Source organism: Siniperca chuatsi, linkage group LG19 (assembly GCF_020085105.1).
Source record: "Siniperca chuatsi isolate FFG_IHB_CAS linkage group LG19, ASM2008510v1, whole genome shotgun sequence".
In the NCBI taxonomy this organism is placed as follows: domain Eukaryota; kingdom Metazoa; phylum Chordata; class Actinopteri; order Centrarchiformes; family Sinipercidae; genus Siniperca; species Siniperca chuatsi.
Window position 1 is genome coordinate 16,844,444 of NC_058060.1, and position 18,320 is coordinate 16,862,763.

General features: G+C 40.4%; 1 protein-coding gene across 2 annotated transcripts in view; it reads left to right on the forward strand.

The window, feature by feature from the left end:
• LOC122866537 (sodium/hydrogen exchanger 9-like) overlaps nucleotides 1-18,320 on the forward strand; it is a 60,143-nt gene that overhangs the window by 24,699 nt on the left and 17,124 nt on the right. For both annotated transcript variants that reach the window (XM_044176293.1, XM_044176294.1), the window contains exons 10-12: nucleotides 620-733; nucleotides 3,917-4,028; nucleotides 5,055-5,208. In XM_044176293.1, the coding sequence (XP_044032228.1) occupies nucleotides 620-733; nucleotides 3,917-4,028; nucleotides 5,055-5,208 (380 nt within the window). The remainder of the gene's footprint in view (nucleotides 1-619; nucleotides 734-3,916; nucleotides 4,029-5,054; nucleotides 5,209-18,320) is intronic.

An 18,320-nucleotide genomic window follows, 5' to 3' on the forward strand; every position in this document is an offset into this window, starting at 1 on the left:
TGGTGCAACTGGTAAAAACAAAAATTAATAAATCATTAATGAAATCATAACATCTGCTCTAATTTAATCCAGATACAACATAAGGACCTTAATTAATATTTGATTTCTTTTGCAGAAATGCCTCATTAAAGTGATTCAGATTTTATTTTCATCTACAGTAAATGACATCCAAGCTCTTTGATATGACCTGGATCATTATGGGAACTGTAGGACTGAGTTGATGAGTTGTAATATTCATCTACCAGGAAGTATCACGATAAAAGAACAAGTTATTAGCTGTCCAGAAAGTCCAGAAAGCTACTCTTTTGTTCTTTATACATTTTCACAAATGACATGTTTCAAATAATATTCTTTAACAAAACATGTCATAATTTGCAACCACATTATAGCCTCGAGTTGTGGATGTTTGCAGTTGCTACCTCAAAGGATCAGGGAATAACATCAACCCTGGATTTGTCGTGTTTGTGCAAATCTAAGCCTGTTTACTCATTTCAGATATGATCCGAGTCCTTCACTTTCATCCCCAAACACACACACACACACCATCCACCCTGAATCCCTCCCCATCTCGGATGACCTTCTCCCTCATGATCCTCTCAATCCCTTTTATAATTTGCAGCTCTTTGAAGTCTTCAACTTCCTGGGGGAGATTTTCATCTTCAGCTACATGGGATATGTATTGTTGACGTTTCCTCAGCATGTCTTCAAAGCCCTCTTCATTTCTGGGGCATTTGTATCCTTTTCTGTGACATGATGGAGCATCTTCACTCCCTGCTGTGCAGCCTTTGGATCCCACTCAGACCCCAGAAATGGTGGTCTATTCGGTTTTGTTCCATCTTTTCCAACTTCTGTCATAATCCTTATCTGCACAATCATCTGCCACTTATTTGACCAGAGTGGTTTTCCTGTTTTCTATCTTTCCTCTCTGCTGCAGTGCAGTAATTTCCCCAGTCATTTAAAAAAAAAAAACCTCAGCGCTTAAATTGCATAGGTTTGATCCAGTGAGCTCTGCAAATGCCATTCAGCCTGTCTCCCATGATCACCATCTTTGCAGATTAAGATGCTGCAGTGCAGCGTTTGCTCTGAGGAACTTGTGAGTTTGTGAAATAGGTCTTTAATTATTGTTACTGCTACTTGTTTTCCATTCTTTAGCAAAGCTCAGTGGAGTAAAGATGTTTGCCTGTTTGAAATAAGCTTACAGTACTTTAATTTGTAGTGGATTAAGCACCGTATCCCTGTTGAGGTTTAAGATTAAATCTTATTAGTTCTAGAAACTCCAGTGAAAGAGGCTCCTGCTGGTCTTTATGGTATTCCCATCTTGTTAATGGAGAAATCCACTCTAAAATGCTTTTAACACTGTTAAACGGCTATTGGTGATGCATATTGACTTTTGTTGCCCAGAAATGCAAGATGTTGTTTGGTGGTGGATTTATCTTGTTCGGATTTACCTGCCAAATGTAGGAACAGAAAATTAATTGGGGAAAGATTTTTGATAATCAATTCATTGTAAGTTATAGTTATATATTAAGCAAAAATGTCAACATTTCACTGGTTCCAGCTTCTCAAAGGTAAGGATTTACTTTTTGTCTCAGTTTGATATCACTGTTATTGAATATCCTTGAGTTTTGGGCTGTTTCTCAAACTAAAAATGCAATTAATCTAATCAGTAACTCAAGTTTTGGGAAATTGTGATGATGAGCAGTTATTCACTATTTTCTGACATCTTATAGACTAAATGATTTATTGAATAATAAGAAAAATAATTGACAGATTAATTGTGAAAATAATCATTAGTTGTAGCCCAATTAGATAGTTAGACATTACATCCAGATATGTCTACTGTATCTTCAATGTATTTTGACGGAAAAAAAATGTACAGCCATCTAAAACATCAACAGTAAATGTCAGTTTGAGGGGAAAAATGCTCAGAATCAAAGAGCAAGAGCTTCTTAGACTTAATATGTTGCACCTAGACTCAAAAACCAGAAATCCACAGAAGATGCATTAGTTTCTCCTCTGACAGGAGTCTCTGTAGACCAGAATGCAATGCAGCCACAATATATCTTACATTATCAAAAATCCATCAGCCCCTTAATGATAATCATCACATGTTTAAGTTATACTATCACAACAAATGTCTCATATTCACAGCTGTTGTTGTATCTGTCAGCTTTACTTCCTGAGGGGAACGGAGGTAGTAATGGACTGTGTTGGCTACAATTGTCCTTGCCTGAGAGCTGGCATTACCATAGTGTATGCCCGAGGAGAGACTCTAGTGGCCGCACTCCAAGGAGCTGTTCTTTCACAGTCCAGTGCCCAGATGGCGAGCAATTATTATTATAATCCATCTTCCACCATAGGGTCAAAGGAGCCAGAGAAAGAGTCGACAGAGCAGATTCTTTTTCCAGTGCTCTTATGTTCAGCGTGAGGGGCTGCCAATGATAAAATGTTTGACTTGATCACTGAGCCTGTGTAGCTTTGTCCTCAATTGTACTTCCATAACAACAGCTTAGAGTGAAAAAAATCTGGCTAACTACACCAACTGGAAGCTCACCCGGATGTACAAACAGGAGTAAATGAAGGTCGAGGTCCTCTTGTACAGTGCTAAAAGTGTCTATAAAAATGAAATAACCCCAGTGATTCAACCCTGTTAATCGCTCTTTGGTTACGCAGTAGATTTTAATCGCTGTAGCTTGCAGCCTTTGCCAGTGACAATGGAGATGAGCTTTATTGGAAATGAGGCTGAGATGAAAGTGCTTAATTACCTCCATTCAAATAGCTCAGAGGCCTTTGATAAAGAGAAATGACTGCTTTTGGGAGAAGGATATTGCTTTTGAAAATCCATAGGGTGCACAGGATCTAATATTGACTGCAGGGTGCGAGGGAGCTCTGTTTTAGTAATAGCTCTGTCAGACTAAGGTCCTCTGCCTAAATATTGGTCCCTTTATTATTCCAGGCATCATATTTGGACTTACTGTTGAATAGCTAAAATCCCTTCTCCCCATGATGCTAAACCAGAGGTACCTGTCTGCATAGATGATTTTTATGCACCAAAATTCAAAGAGGGTCTAAAAAAATTACTTTTTTAAAAGAGTAAAAAGCTTTCCTGATCTCCTCCATCCTGGCCTCCTCTGGTTTATAGCCTTGACTAGGGTACCACTAACAAGAACCTATCGGAGGATCTCTGGCTGCACTCAAGCTCATATGAGGTTAGGGGGTTATATGGGCTATAGTAACTTCTTCTAAAAGTATGACAAAAGATGTTAAGTGTATCCAGGATGGCACCTATGTCCCTGATAATTGTACAGATATCCTCTCCCTAACTGCTGCCCAGGACACTTAGCATTCAATCCCATTCTATGTGAAACATCAAAGTGGGTGTGTAGGGCAGAGACAGCTGGCAGAACCTGATTGACTTCATGCCTCGGCATGGTGCCACACTGCTGTGTTTGCATCCTAAACAGAAAATATTCAGAGATTATTTTTTTATGTGTGTGTGTATATATGTTAATATTCATGCATGTACTTTTACAGCCTTACACAAAGATTTTGTACTTTTGTATTTAGTATGGAATTAACTGTCATGCATTTTATCTGATTTGTATTAAAAGGATCGGGCTGTGAAGTCAACCAGGGGGATTTTTTAGAATGAATAAAGCAAAACCTTAACTTAACAATAATTTACCCTAACCTTGACCGAAATAACTTAATCCAGACATAATCTCAAAATAGCTGGTGCATTTTGGACAAAAATATGTCTCTAGGGCTGTCAGTTTTTCTAGTATGATGCAAAAAAATTGTAATTTTCATAGAAAAATACTCACATTTCCATGACGACATGTTGACACATAAGTGTATGTCAACCTGTGAATGTGTCTCAGTCATGAGTATTATCCTTAATCTGCAATACAAACAGCTCTCCATCTTTATATCAAGAGCCTGCAACATCTACCCTTTGTCATTCCTCCTAAACCTGGGACGCACAGCCAAGATACCTCGCACCCTACAGCACTTCATGATGTTTGCAGGTACTGTTATGATACCTATTAACATTATTTATTGTGATGTATTTTCATGTGTAGCAACATTTTGAATTTTTAGACCTCGCTAAAAATTTCTGTCTGAACACATCTCTGCTATTCTGATAAATGTTGGGTTAGGGATGTGAAGATAGACTTTATTGTCCTGAAGGGAATTTATCTTGGACACATACTGTATCTGCTGTTAAAATATACAAAATAGCATAGTGCTTACATACAGTACATGCACAAACTGCTACCAACCAACAAATTGCACACTGCCCGTCGTACAACATACCTGTTAATGGCATTAGTGAGGATGCTGAGAGAATGTTTCTCCTGTGGAAGAAGTGTGAGTCTATGGGTGTGTGTGCATAAAGTCAGGTAGGTGGACACAAAGACCGGTGACATCCTCAGGCTTTATAATAATTCACTACCTCCATTACAGAAGGCATTTTGCATTAATCGATATTGTCAGAATCTTAGATTTTCTTTTTTTAAGTCACTCTTTTCTGTTTTTGTAGCTATATTTTGGAGAAAAGTAAATAAAGCATCGCCTCACTTTAGCGTCTGAGACTAATGGTTGACGCTCTAAATGGTTTGATGATGCAGGAGAGAGGAATGTTTGAAGTGAAGTGATGTAGGGTAGTGCAGCAGCAGCATGTTTCACTGCCTGCCTGACCCACTTCTGCCTCTTACGTAAGAAGGTTTCTTTGTAAAAAGCCCTTGTCTTGCTATTTTTCAAAACTCCCCCACCATCACCAACTCCCCCATCTGTTTCTCGTGGATTTGTTCTGGGAATTAATTTGGCTTTAAGTATTATGTCACCACTGTACAGCAATCTAGAAGTTTGTTTTGGCGCTGCACACTGGTCTGCAACTGATCAATGATAGTGATAGTCAGGGTGTAATCTGTTATGGACAGGGTTATTAACTGGATAGCTATATCCTGCCTTGCTTGGTAGATGGTTGTCTGGTGGTTTGATGGATGGCAGTAATCCTGCTGTTTGCTCAGACATGTTTTTTCTGCTCTCAGGTTTGAGGGGGGCTGTGGCGTTTAGCCTGGCTTTAAGAGACACATCCACAGAAGTGAGGCGCACCATCTTCACCACCACTCTGCTGCTGGTCGTCTTCACCATCTGGGTGCTGGGTACGGCTGTTGATCCCATGCTGCGCTGTCTGGACATCGGGTTAGTGCTAACACCTCGCCGAGTGACATAGTCAGCGTGATGCAAGTCAAACCTATCATCCCGTCTCTCTATCTGTCCATCTCTTTCCATCATTTGTGGTTTCACAGACAGACACATTCTCTCACATTAAGTATTCAGCTCACTTAACTTGCTCTTTGTATAGCTTTTCTCTGCATGTTTGAATTCAGCCTCTCCCTCCTCCCATTGCTGCGAAGCCCTACACTGATACTTAAATCTGTGTGTCAGCTCTGGCTCTGCCCTCTATTACTGACTTGCACAGCTGGTGCACAGGGTGAAGCAGGTCTACAGGTCCCTGGAAACATGTTACAGAGGAGATTACATTAAAATGCAGTTTGCCAAGCTGTACACATAAACCTGTGTATACAAAAAAACACATAGTTAAACGCATAGTTAGTGCTTATTTCTTTTAAAGTCTGCGTGTTATCTGTGATTTGAGGCCAGTGGGCGATAATGATTAAGGAGTGCAGAAGAGGCGTGAGGGATGCAAGGCAGTAATTAGATACTTATATTATTAAAGAGTAATCTATGGCCCAGATCACAGTGGTATAATTGACTCCCACAGTCTCTCGAGGCAGTGCTGTTGAATCTCCTGTGGTTTTCAGTGGTGTGTGTGTGTGTGTGTGTTTGTGTACTAATGTAACTGAAAGAAAAATATCAGTGCAGAAAAAGCGAATGTCTGCACTGGTGAGAAACAAGAAGCTGGTTTTCAAAATAAAAACTATAATATATCCAAAAGAGCATTCCCTGGACCATTTTTGAACATTAAAACGCCCTCTCTCAAAACTTCAAAACACAGACAATGAAGCAATTTGTGATGTGAAACAAAACCTGGAGCTGCTCTGTTAATGAATTGCAGATTGGCTTTGGTGATTCAATCTGCCAAGTTGTTTGTTTGAGCTTTTACAGCCAAATAAGCGTCATTTCATTAAAATGCGTTTAGACGTTTATGAACCAGACAAAGAACCAATATCTCTGTAAAATCCCCCTGGGCACTGGATTTGTGTCCACAAACACGGGTCTCTTGTTCTGTGGCAGCTTAAGGAGTTTTTTCTTCTAGCTCCTATCTTTACCAAGACTGAACTGTTTAAGAATTCACACAGCAATACACATAGCAGCTTCCAAATGCTGGTGAAATCTGTTTTTGGCAGATATGAGTGGACGGTGACTTTAAAATGAGAAAGAGAAAAAAAAACCTTAGTTATAAAATAGCAATTAAGTTTAACAACCAAATCTGCTTCTTTGGGACTGTGTGGTTGTGGTTTGGTCAGATTTGACTGAGAATAGCGTCTTCCTGGCAAGCAAACAACCCTACAAATGTCAACTATTGTCTGGTTCCTATATTGTTGAATTCTGATTGGTTGGTGGAAATTTGGGACAGCTTTTTTCCACCAGAGCTCAGCCCAAAAAGGCACAAACTTACTCATGTAAAATATCAAGCAGTGTTTTGACATAGGCCTAAGCAGAAAATCATGTGCTCATGTAGGAACCCATTGCTTATAGTAATAGCTAATTGAGAAAATTGGTTTCCAGGTCCGTTCAATTAGCACATAGTGTCTGATTGTGCAGCCGAAATAATAATGAAAATGCATAATGTGACAGGTATTTTATTAAAATATATTTATCGGTTTAATTCCAATTTCTAAAACTTTTACCAGCCCTTGGCATGCAGTATAAGCCCAAGCCTTCAAATTATTCACTGTGGGAAACTTCACCTTTACAGTTTTGACTTACTGAAGTGCATACATGTGTACCTGGGGATATCTGTCCTGAATATTGCACCTGCTTTGGACTGCATATTTCCATCCCCATGATACTGCTGTCTTTGTGTGTAGTCATTCCATCTTCTGGAGCCCATCACAGTACACTGCGTGGAGCCTTCAGGGCTGTCATGTTTCAGAGAATAGCTCTGTTTTCCTCACTTCCCAAACTCCCACCTCTACTTCCCTCCTCATCTCCCTTCCCACATCAGATAGTATGAAGTGAAGGGACAAGTAACAAAATTGAAAGACTTCATTTCGGTGAATAATACATTACATCTCTTCACCTGGAGCAAATTTAACTTCCATTCCATCTCTGAAATGGTTTTGTGGAGGAGTCTTTGAAAGTTGTACTTTGTGTGAAATTACTCCGCTAATTTTTTTTTTTTTACCCCTATAGCTACCTCAAAAGACCTGCCACTGCAGGCATCAAATAAAAGAAAAAGAGGTAGTAAAATGTACTTTGTTTTCACTTGGTGAAATTTGTTCAAGAAAGCTGGTATCACAAGTTGCTGTGACAGGCCGGTTTGTACTTTCATGCACCGTTGACAAGAAATGGTGATGATTATCTGTCTCTTTCAGTTTGATGTATCTATTTTCTCATTCATCAGGTTTTACAGCTTTGAGTAGGCAAGAGGTCATGTGTTGCAAATGTACAAACAGACAAACAAATTTACCTTTTTCAGCTTTCATCAGTGTGGTACAAATGCTGGTTTTATCACTATCACCTCTGTCCAGTGTAACCCAATAATCTAGAACAGTTTCCAACCACAAAGTGGGCACCAGAATTCAAGAAGGAAAGGAAATTGAGCTTTTGTAACTGAGGCTCAGAGGAAAAACATATTATGGTAATATAGGATGGCATTGTTTCTTCCTCTATTCTGCTGTCTTAAGACTCTCACAGTCAGCCACGCACATAGACAAACACATTTAAACAAATACACACTCCGAAATGCATGCCATACAGGTGTGAGCTGAGCTGAGACAGGTGTCTGTCAGACTGCAATGTGAAATTCATGTGCTTCATGTTTAGATAGATGAGAACTACATAGTAAAAGAAACTGCCTCAGTTTTCAGTCAGCTCACTGTTCAGTCAGAAATCAGACTTCAGAACTCTAGACAAAATGTGCTTTTAAAGCCTAGACTGTCTCGCCAATTCCTCTCCTTTCCTCTCCATTTCAGTCTCAATTTCAAGGTACATTATTGCCCACACTTCAGAGTTTCATCATGTCGCTGAAAAATAAAGTGATTATTTACACTGAACTGCATACAGTAATGAAAATACTATTTTCCTGTATTGTGCGCTTGATAGTAATTATTGATATATCTAAACACAACTTACCATGAAACTGGATAATGGTCATTTTTCTTTTCTCTGGTTCTCGTTTTCTCCTCTGTGTTGTCATGGTTGCTTAAGACCAAGCCCATCCTCCAGGGACATTTTCTTCCTGATGCACAAACCCACACACTTGTCAGTTACTGGTGGTTTTACTCTGCAGGAGGCAAAAACAAACTATGGAACAGATTATACTCATCCGAGAGAAGTGTCTAAAGTGAAATAAATTATGAGAAAAATAATAATGTGAAAACAAAAATAAAGGGTTGGATTATTCAAGTGCAAATGCAAGCTGCAACCAACTGACTTATGTTGCAGTTTTGGTGCCCAAGGATGAAAGCTCAACCTTGGTGCAGTGCAGCACAGTCTGGAAAAAGGCAGGGTTAATATATAAGTATGACCAATACTTTATAAATCCACTCAAACCTCCCTCTGATGATAATGATAATTATGTCAATTTTGCCAATATTCTCATAGGTTACCTATAACTCCTGGAATATATGTAAGAATTTATGGGATAGGATTCTTTTAAATATTCTTACATTTAATCTTTGGAGTATATGTGACAATTTTAAGAAATTTGGTTTTATATAATGAATGGTACTGCTGTATACAGTGAGTTGTTCTAATGTAGGTTGTATTTATTTGAGTATAGTAAGTGTTTCTCCACACCTGGTGCTAATCAGCAAATTATTGATGGATTGAATATTTCTGGCTGTTTGTCCACCATATTCATGTTTTAAGAAAGATGCAAAGCTTAGTTTTTATTAATAAAAGAGTATTTTGGCACGTAAATTGTTGAAGTTGGCTTCGGGAAGTTGTTGCTTTTCCCTTTCATATGGATTATTTTTATATATTAAAAAGTTTTGCCGAGCAGTCCTATTCTGAAAATAGCCATTTGGTGCACTGTCACGTCACTCTACTAATAGTTTGGAAAAAAGGGAGATTAATCCAAGTTATCTTCTCTAGTGGGAAACAACATACATAAAAGCCGTTTATGTGATATTGAATATGTTTATGTGTATGCACCCCACCCCTTTATGCACAGACTGCTTGTGTTTGTGCTAAGCACTCCACCCTTGTTTGGAGCCATGAAATAACTGAACAGGGCCAGAAGGGCAAAAAGTTACCTTGTGCCTGATGGAACTGGCAAACTGCCTGCATTTGTGCCTCCACCAGCTTTGTACCAGCATGGAAAATAGCCATATGTTTGTTTCTGTGTTCAAAGCCACTATTTGTAATTGGTCTGTAATAGTGACCTAGTATACATGTTGATCAGTCTTTAGTATTAGTTTAAAGTGTAGTAAAGACTACTGATACACTGTTTTCTGAAGACCATTAAAATTAAAACTTTTCAAACTGCTTTTTATTAGTCTAATTCAAATCTGAGAATCAGTCAAATGTCCAAAATATAGACTAATTAATTATATACACTCATATCTCTTAAGTGTCACAAATTGACATTGATGGCTTTCAACAGGGTAAACTTATCAGATGAAAAACAACATTGTTAAATAATAACAAATGATGCCATGTCACAGTGTTTGAAATCCATTCTTTTGTGTTCTGTTTGTTTCTGCCTTTGTCTTTTCTTTTGCCCTTATAACTCTATGCGCAAGCAGTATCACGAGCACTCAGACACACATGCAATGTCACACTTCTGGTTCTCAGTCTCGGTCTGTCTCCTTGGCTTTGATGAGGGCTGGAGGTGGCAGGGCACCCCTGGAGAGATCTGAGACCCAGTCACAGTGAGCAGTCTGGGGCCCCTAGGCTTTGAACATTGGCCAGTCATGTCCTCTTCAAGCCCTTTCAGTTTGAATATCATTATTTTTCCTCAGCCCAGCTCAGACTAATAGTTGTATTTTGCTTTTAGCATGTGTGCGTATCTATTATTAATGGTGGCCATAGCTGTAGAGTAGCTACTAAAAAGTCTATGGACTTACTGTCTCTGCTCTGTGTTTACTGCAGCTTATTGCTTTTCTATATATTTGAACATAATTTCTGCTTTCCATACTTAATGTCATGATAGGGCAGATACTGTGTTCTGTGTAAATTTTTAGCCCCTTTAGCAGCATTAGTCTATGGATGGCAAGGTCAGTCGGTTGGTTGGTCCATCATTTTGGTCCAGATTGAAATATCTACCGGATGGCTTGCCTTGAAATTTGCTACAGATATTTATAGTTCCTAGAAGAAAAATGCCAATGACTTTGTTGACTTTTCATGTAGCACCATCATCAGGCCAGTTCAGTTTTTGACCAAACTAATGACATTTCCACCATTTTAAGCTGCACTGTGTTTTTAGTGCTAATCAGTAAATGTTAGAATGCTAACAGGCTAAACTAAGATGGTTAACCTGGTCAATATCACCTGCTTAATATCGGCATCTTAGCATTGTCATTGTGACCTTGTTAGCTTGCTGATGTTAGCTTTTAGCTAAAAGCACCGCTGTGCCTAAGTACAGCCTCACAGAGTCTTGCATCCTCCTTGGAGCGAGAGCGATGGAAAGACAGAACGAGATGAGAAAATAGCTCACATGCAATTACCTCTTTACAGTTTTGTGAGATGATGTCATTTCAAAATATGTCATAGTGGCTACTGAGGGCAACTAGTGTAGGACAGGCAGGATGCCTTGCTCTCTGCTGTAGTACATCTCTATGTGTGTATGTGTGCGTGCACATATAAATGGACAGTGTTCAAAACTTGGAGGCTAAGACCTAACAGCTGGAGCCTGGCTAATGACTGGCCTGTTTGTTTTGAGTGGACAGATGGACGGGTGGAAAACTGTCTCTGATGTCACTCACTCTCCTTCATGCCCCACTGACCTCTTATCGCTCTCTCTCTCACACACTCTCTCGCTCACTCATTCACTGACTCTTTTTTGACATCCATCTGCCTGTGGAGCTTTGATAACATTTTTCCAATTGTGGGGACTGTGTAATACAAGAATAAGGCCACACACATACACACCCACATACACACTTCCTCCCTCCTAATATATAGGCGTAGCAGACTGAAGGAGAGAGGAAAGTCATCCACATGTACACAGGCAAATACACACTGCCCATAATAAAAAGATGTCAACCCGATTGGATAGAAGATACTTCAAAGGACTCCAAAGATGAATGGCTCCTGCATAGGTTTGCCCCTTCTGATAAGGAAAGGAGACAATATGACAGGAGGAAGAGAGAGAAAAAAGAGTAAATCCTGATTTCTCCTTCATTGGTATATTCTTTATTCTGTTCAGTCACAGTGATTGCTTTGTAACAAAAGGAAATGGGAAAATATAAGAGAAGTGTGAATTAGAAAACCAATGTACAACAAGGGATGACTTTGGAACTTAGACAGGGAACAAAGGCTTTTCTTTCTTGTTTTAAAAATGTAACATATTTTTTAATGAGATTTCCAAAGCCATCGTTGTTGTACAATAGCTTTCTGAATGTATCGATCAAGGGGGGTCAGGTGACTGTCTCTCTGTTGGTCCGATTTGTCAAGCAAAATGCATCTGTCTTATTTGTACGCTGAACTTTTTATGTCTACAAAACACATTCATTATTAATGTAGCCTGATGATCCGGTGATGGATTGGAGCTATAATACTGTTCCCAGAACACTTGGTCGCTGTTATTTATCAAAACAACCAGTTCTTTTTGTCTCTCTCTCTCTTCTTTTCTTCATCACTTTTCTTCTTCCCCTGTTCCTCCTTGGGTGATTTTCCTTCCCTCGCTGTACTGAAAGTTAAGTCTCATTTCTCATTACATTGAGCTCAGCTCCAGTTGGCGACAGGGTTTAGATGTGCAGCACTAAGTCACAGTGGAGCCCTGCAAGTTCAGCCAGCCGCACCGACCATTGATTATGTCTCCTGAGTGTCGAAGAACCAAGTTTCATTTTAACATTTCAGACGGTTCTTTTCTGAGTCAGGGAAAAGGCTCTGCCATCAAAATTCAGCCTGTCCTCATCCGGCAGTGGCTCTCAGCTCCAAATCAACATGACCCAAAGCCATCATTTGCCATTTCTGTCTATGCCAGGCAGCACAGCATTGTCACCACTCAAGTGTAGCTAACTCTGTTATGTTAAGGCTGGAGTTGCCTATGTACTTCACACCCATTCTATATTCATGAAGAGTCAGTCAGTGCAACTTGTAGGGTAGTAGTGGACTTTAGTGCTATATTCAGGTTCTGAAAAAAAGCTTGTTACCTGGATAAGTGGGACCCTAATTGAGGATGTTGTTGTTGGAACATAATGAGAGAGATAGAGGGTGGGACAGGTCAGTGAGTTATGATTCTGATGCTGATCAGATGTGAAACGTTATCTCTTCACATCAGGCCGCCAGGGTTACTCTCTGTGGCACCAGATACAGATAGTCCTCTCTCAGCTCAACTATCAGCGCTCCTATGTGTGTTGATAGTTGAGCTGTTTGTCTTTGTGTGTCTGTGTGTGCAGACAATAAACAGGTGAGAGCCTGAGAGCTCACAGAGTGCATGTGCTACTGTTAACACACCGCTCTCCCCTCTGACACACAATTCAATGGGTTTCCTCTCACAGTGGATTGACAGTCGTGGCGGTGTGTGGAGAGACTGAACAGATTGCTGTGGTAACCGCGTCTGTCAGATCAGCCAATACAGCGAGTTTATCAGGTGGAGATTGACTCTGGACGGGGGTCTGGTACATTGGAGTCCTGTGCTCCAGCCTCCACTTAAAAGGCCCAGAGGCACAGCCTAATGGATGTGACGTCAATATGGAGAGGGAGGAGGAGGGCCATTAATAAGAGCATCAGGACAATAAAAGTGCCCACTTGTTTGGGTGTATGAGGGCAGATAGATGGTCTAAATGCAGAGCCAGGGGATTTTGCATGAATACCATATGCAAATGGGATGCACACAGATACAAAGTGGTTTGTTGAGGAGTATTTTTGAGTTTATTGTTTAAAGAAAGCACCAGAGAGGGAGAGAGGTGGGAAAAAAAATATAGCAAGAACATCAGTATGTGCTGTGTGTATCTCTGGCAGGTGTCTGTGGGCTGAAAGAGGATCCACACATGAGTATGAATAATAAAACAGACACGGGGTGCCTCTGCTGCGCGCTCTCTCACACATGCATAAATGCAAACGCACACAAATGCATGTGTACACACATTTTTCCACTCTGCTGGTAGATGAACAATGCTTTAAGAATGTAGTCTGCATGGAGTCCTCTGAGGGAACGGGAAATTGGTAATGAGGGTTGATGGATGGTACTGATGGGGCTAAATTTGCAACACTGCAGAGATCTGTGGAGGTAGAGATAGAAAGTATGCTTGAAACACTCTGAATCCCAACGCTGCATGAGTGTGTGTGTGTGTGTGTGTGTGTGTGTGTGTGTGTGTGTTGTTTACGAGGAAAACATGCTGTGTGTTTGTGTGGGAGAATTGTGGGGGCTACTCTTTGGAAGCGGAGAGCGCTAATGAATCCAACTTACCCAGCATTGCTAGCTGCCTAGCGACCTCGCCTCTCAATCACTCTCAATGGGCACCTCTTATTTATAGAGCCATTATTTTTAGCCCTCTATAATTTCAGCCCTCTGCCTCTTGAAGAATTAACAGAAAGAACATTGGAGGGAAAGATGGAGACAGAAAATTGGAGGTAGTGAGACAGCCTGAAAAGATTTAAAAATCCATTGCAGGGTGAGGGTGAGAAGTGTCCAGTGTTCCACACTCAACTTTTTGACTGTTATGAGTACACCATCCAGGTACTCACAGTGCACTGCATTTTGCCATAATTGTCAGTGTGAACGCACTTGTGCACTCAAAATGGCAAGTGTAAGTATGGAAGAACGCGAATTGAACCACGGCATAAGTCTACAGCCATGCTGCTCTGTGAGGCATAGGCACATCGGTGCTTTTAGTTGAATGCTCATAACATCAGGATGTTAACACTCATAATGACAAGGCTAACATGCTGGTGTTTAGAAGGCAATGTTTACCAAGCTCATCATCTTAGCTTAGCATGTTAGCATCCTAACATTTGCTAATTAGCACTAAACACAAGCTGATGGGAATGTCAGTTTTGCAGGTATTTGGTCATAAACCAAAGTATTGAACAAATACACATTTTGACCTAATAATGGTGCTAAAAGAAAAGTTAATAGGGGCTCACCAAAATTAGTACAATTCATCCTGAGGGGGGCATGAATGTCTGTACAAAATTTTATGGCAGTCCGTCCAATAGTAGTCTTGGTATTTCATTCTGACCAAAATGACAACCTCAAGGTAGCACTAGTGGAAAAGTCAGGGAATCACCAGAGTTAGTAGGCTTCATCCATTAATCCCTGTACCAAATTTCATGGCAAGCCATCCAACAGTTGCTGATCTATTTCAGTCTGGACCAAAGTGGTGTACCAACTGATCGACCGATATTGCCATCCATAGGGCCAAGCCAGAAATTTGGTGTGCAAAATTAAATGGACATTTACATGCAGCAAATTGTGTAATAATTTTAATGTTTGCATTTATTTTGACTTCCTAGTAAGTTTGTTAAAACTGGAAGTTTGTTTACAACCTGTCTGATATATTCTTAGTATTCCTTGCCCTGTTTGACTTTGTTCTAGCAAGACTAGTCTATGAAAAAACCTTTAAGGTCAACAGCTTGAGAGGATGCATTCATCTTTTTCGACAGTGATCTATTGCTTTTTTTTGTTCGGTGACTTCCTCCACTCCCTGTCATTGTTAAGGCACATGCAAACTGAGGTATCCTTCAAGGTAACACTGTGTCATCCCTGTGAACCATTTATGATTTCTGCCCGTCTCGTGAATGATAATCCGCTCTACCCTGAATGTTAAGTTCACAACAAGGTTGAAACCGGTCCATTTTTCTTTGATCTGTGCTTTGAAATCCAAGCTCCCTGAGGTGGTTCTTGTTTGGTCCCAACTGCTTGTTCTTGAGGCAGGAAATCATTGGCCAGAGAGAGAACAACATCGTTGGCCAAACATGGACTCCCAATACACAGATGAGAAAAGAGAGGCAGATTTAATGGTTCAGTAGAATGGGCACACATAGAGAGAAGAGAGGTGGAGGGGAGTACAGAGAGAAAAATGGATGTAGACTAACCCACTATGAGACAGTCAAGTGAAACGAGAGAATGAGCGCTGGAAGATGGTCATTTATTCAGTCTTGAAAGCCTCCGAGCATTGGCACTGCACAAATCAAGTCCATGAAATCAAATCTTCATCGAAGGCAACTGTGTGAAACTGTTATATAACTGGTACATAGCTAAAGGTCAGACTTCACCCTCAGAAATGTAGATTTGTGTGTATGCGTGCACTACAGCTGTGTGTATGGACGCCTGTCTTTTTTTCTAACCCTTCTGACTTGGACTGTAGACCCCCGCCTCCAGGCACAACCAGAGGAAAAGAAGAATAGACTTGGCAGGCCTTGAGTTGGCCATCTGTTTCTGTGGATGTGGTCAGTCTGAATTAGGCCCTTCTGCCTGTCTCACACACATACTAGACACGCGCACACAGATATACAATCCCATCCTCCTTCTAACTGGCTTTCTCATGTACTGTATTTCATCTAGCCTCTTACACACACAGGCACAGTGCATCTGGCTGTCCAGTCTGCTGTGTCCCGTGGCCATGTGTCTGGACTTCTGTTCAGAGGGTCTGTGGTTTCAGGGAGAAAAAAGGGGGAGGTGGTGGTGGGTGTGGGGAGGTCTCATATTGATTCATACCCGCTAGCAACGTGCCAAGAAGCTGCTTTCATAATCCTCTCTCTTAAATAATTCACCACTCGCCCTCAAAATTTCATCAGCACCTACATATAGAGAACAATATCCCCCATAGCAGCGAGATTGTGAAGGAGATGTGCGTACGAGAGGGTGAGGGTAATGAGGAAGCAGATGAGTGAGCAGGTGGGAGATAGTCGGGTGATGAAACCCTTGTCCAAACCCAAAATCAGCTATTACAGATCACTTATGCAGCTGCAAACACATGCATCTCTACATCTACAGACATGACAGTATACCAGCTCCATGCCTGAGGGGTATGATTTGTCAGATCAATTCGATTAATGGTCATCTAGACCAGCCGGCTTCTATGGCAGCAGACACACAGTAATACACTTTCCTTATCTTCTCACCACTCCTGTCATCGCTTGTTGTCTAACCTGTGTCAGTTCCACTTGAAAAAAATAGAAGTTACACAGTGGTCACAGTGTCCTTTTTAAAGTCTCCATCCAGCGCAGGTTTAATTTACTTGCCTCTATTAAGCCTGAGGTGAAGTCCAAAAACTCAAAAGCAGGCCAGTGCTGTCCATTTTCCTGTAAAAAAACAAGAAAATCCCTCCAGTCAGCTCTGCAGCAGGAAGCTCATTAGCCCAGTGCCACATATAACACACAAAACAAGCTACTGTTATGTGTTAGTTGTTATGTTAACCCACATACCACTAAGTCCTTTCTTTGAGATTCTCCTGATATATTCAGCTGGTGCCAGCAGACAATGCTGTTAATCCTTTACAGTAAAGAAATGGCACTGTCCAAGTATGACAACCACAAACACAGCTTCATGACATTCCTCAGAACCAGCCATGAAAGAGTTTCACCCAGCCTTATCAAAAGGAAGCATTTGATGTCATATCCATATCAGGCTGTTTTGGCAACAGTGAGAGAAAGGAAGGGGATTTGTTCTGCGCCACAATTACGAGCCATCTGGCAGCTAAAATAGACCTGCAGGCAAGTGCCATCAGACTAGTCCAGTTATTGAAAGCTTCATCAACAACCTTGTTTTTGAAATTGGGTGGTTTTCACTGACCACAAACCTTTTCATTACGATTTCCCAGTTTGCTGTGCACATACGCACACTAGTGAGCAGTAATGCAACAGCCTATTATTGTATTTTCATCACTTTGCTAGTCATTAACAAGCATTAAACAGTTTGAGGTTTTAGAGCAATTCAGCAAGGACCTGACTGGGTCTGTGAGAGACTTTGGCATAGCTATCCATATTTGTGCAAGGCTTACACTTTCACACATTCATTCAGAGTTCTTGCTGATGGCAAAGTTTAGACATCTGAGTAGTTAAATACAACATGGATTTGCGTTAATTTCCCTAATGTAGATCTTGTAGAATTTTTTCCCAATTACAATGCATATAGAAAGCATTTGAATAGCAATTATACAGTTGCATTGCATGACTTTGTTTCTATGCCAACAGTATAAGTTTTACTTGGGCAGAGCTTGAGAGCTAGTAATATAGCTGCCTAGTAATATATTTGTCAAAATTAATGTTATTATTCCTTAAGGGCAGTAAATCTGCACCACCAAAACTGGACGTTTGAACTATTTTCTTCAAAAGTAATATCTCCGCTCCCATTCCTGTTAGCAATCACGGAAACAAAGTAGCACTGATGTCTATAGAGGATAAGCATTTTTCACATTGTTTCATCTAAAAAAAGCTAGCTTGGTCTAAAAACGTTACAAAATGAACAAAATAATTTGGGTAAATAAAACAAGGACTTCTTTGATTTGTAATTGAGATACTGTTGCTGAAATGGACACTAATTCAACACTCATTTTCCTACTAAAAAATAAAACAACCATCACTAAATATAATGTGTATTAAAGAAAATGTAATACTAGTTTTATGTGTTATCTGGATGTTAAATTTTTTCCTCTTTGGCAGTCAATTCTTGCCATGCACCGTATCCCGCTAACTCTGCTAGACTAAATTTAGGCCATTTCTCATGCTGAGACATCCAGGTGAACGTTGTGAGAAGGGAAATTAATTCTGTGTGATAATAATATCTTTGGCTCCCACAGCCTCCTCTGCTCCCAACTGTCCTTGGCTATCCACAGGTGGGCTCCAGCTGGGATCCAGCTGGGTGAAATGCTAAAAGACTCCTGCTTAACTGACACTGTTTGAAACTGACTGATGGCTGTCAGCTTCCATGGCAGAGGGATGTCTTTCTTTCTAGCAGTTGACACAGTGAGAAAATGTAGGAGAGACACCAACTAAGACAGAGATATGACACA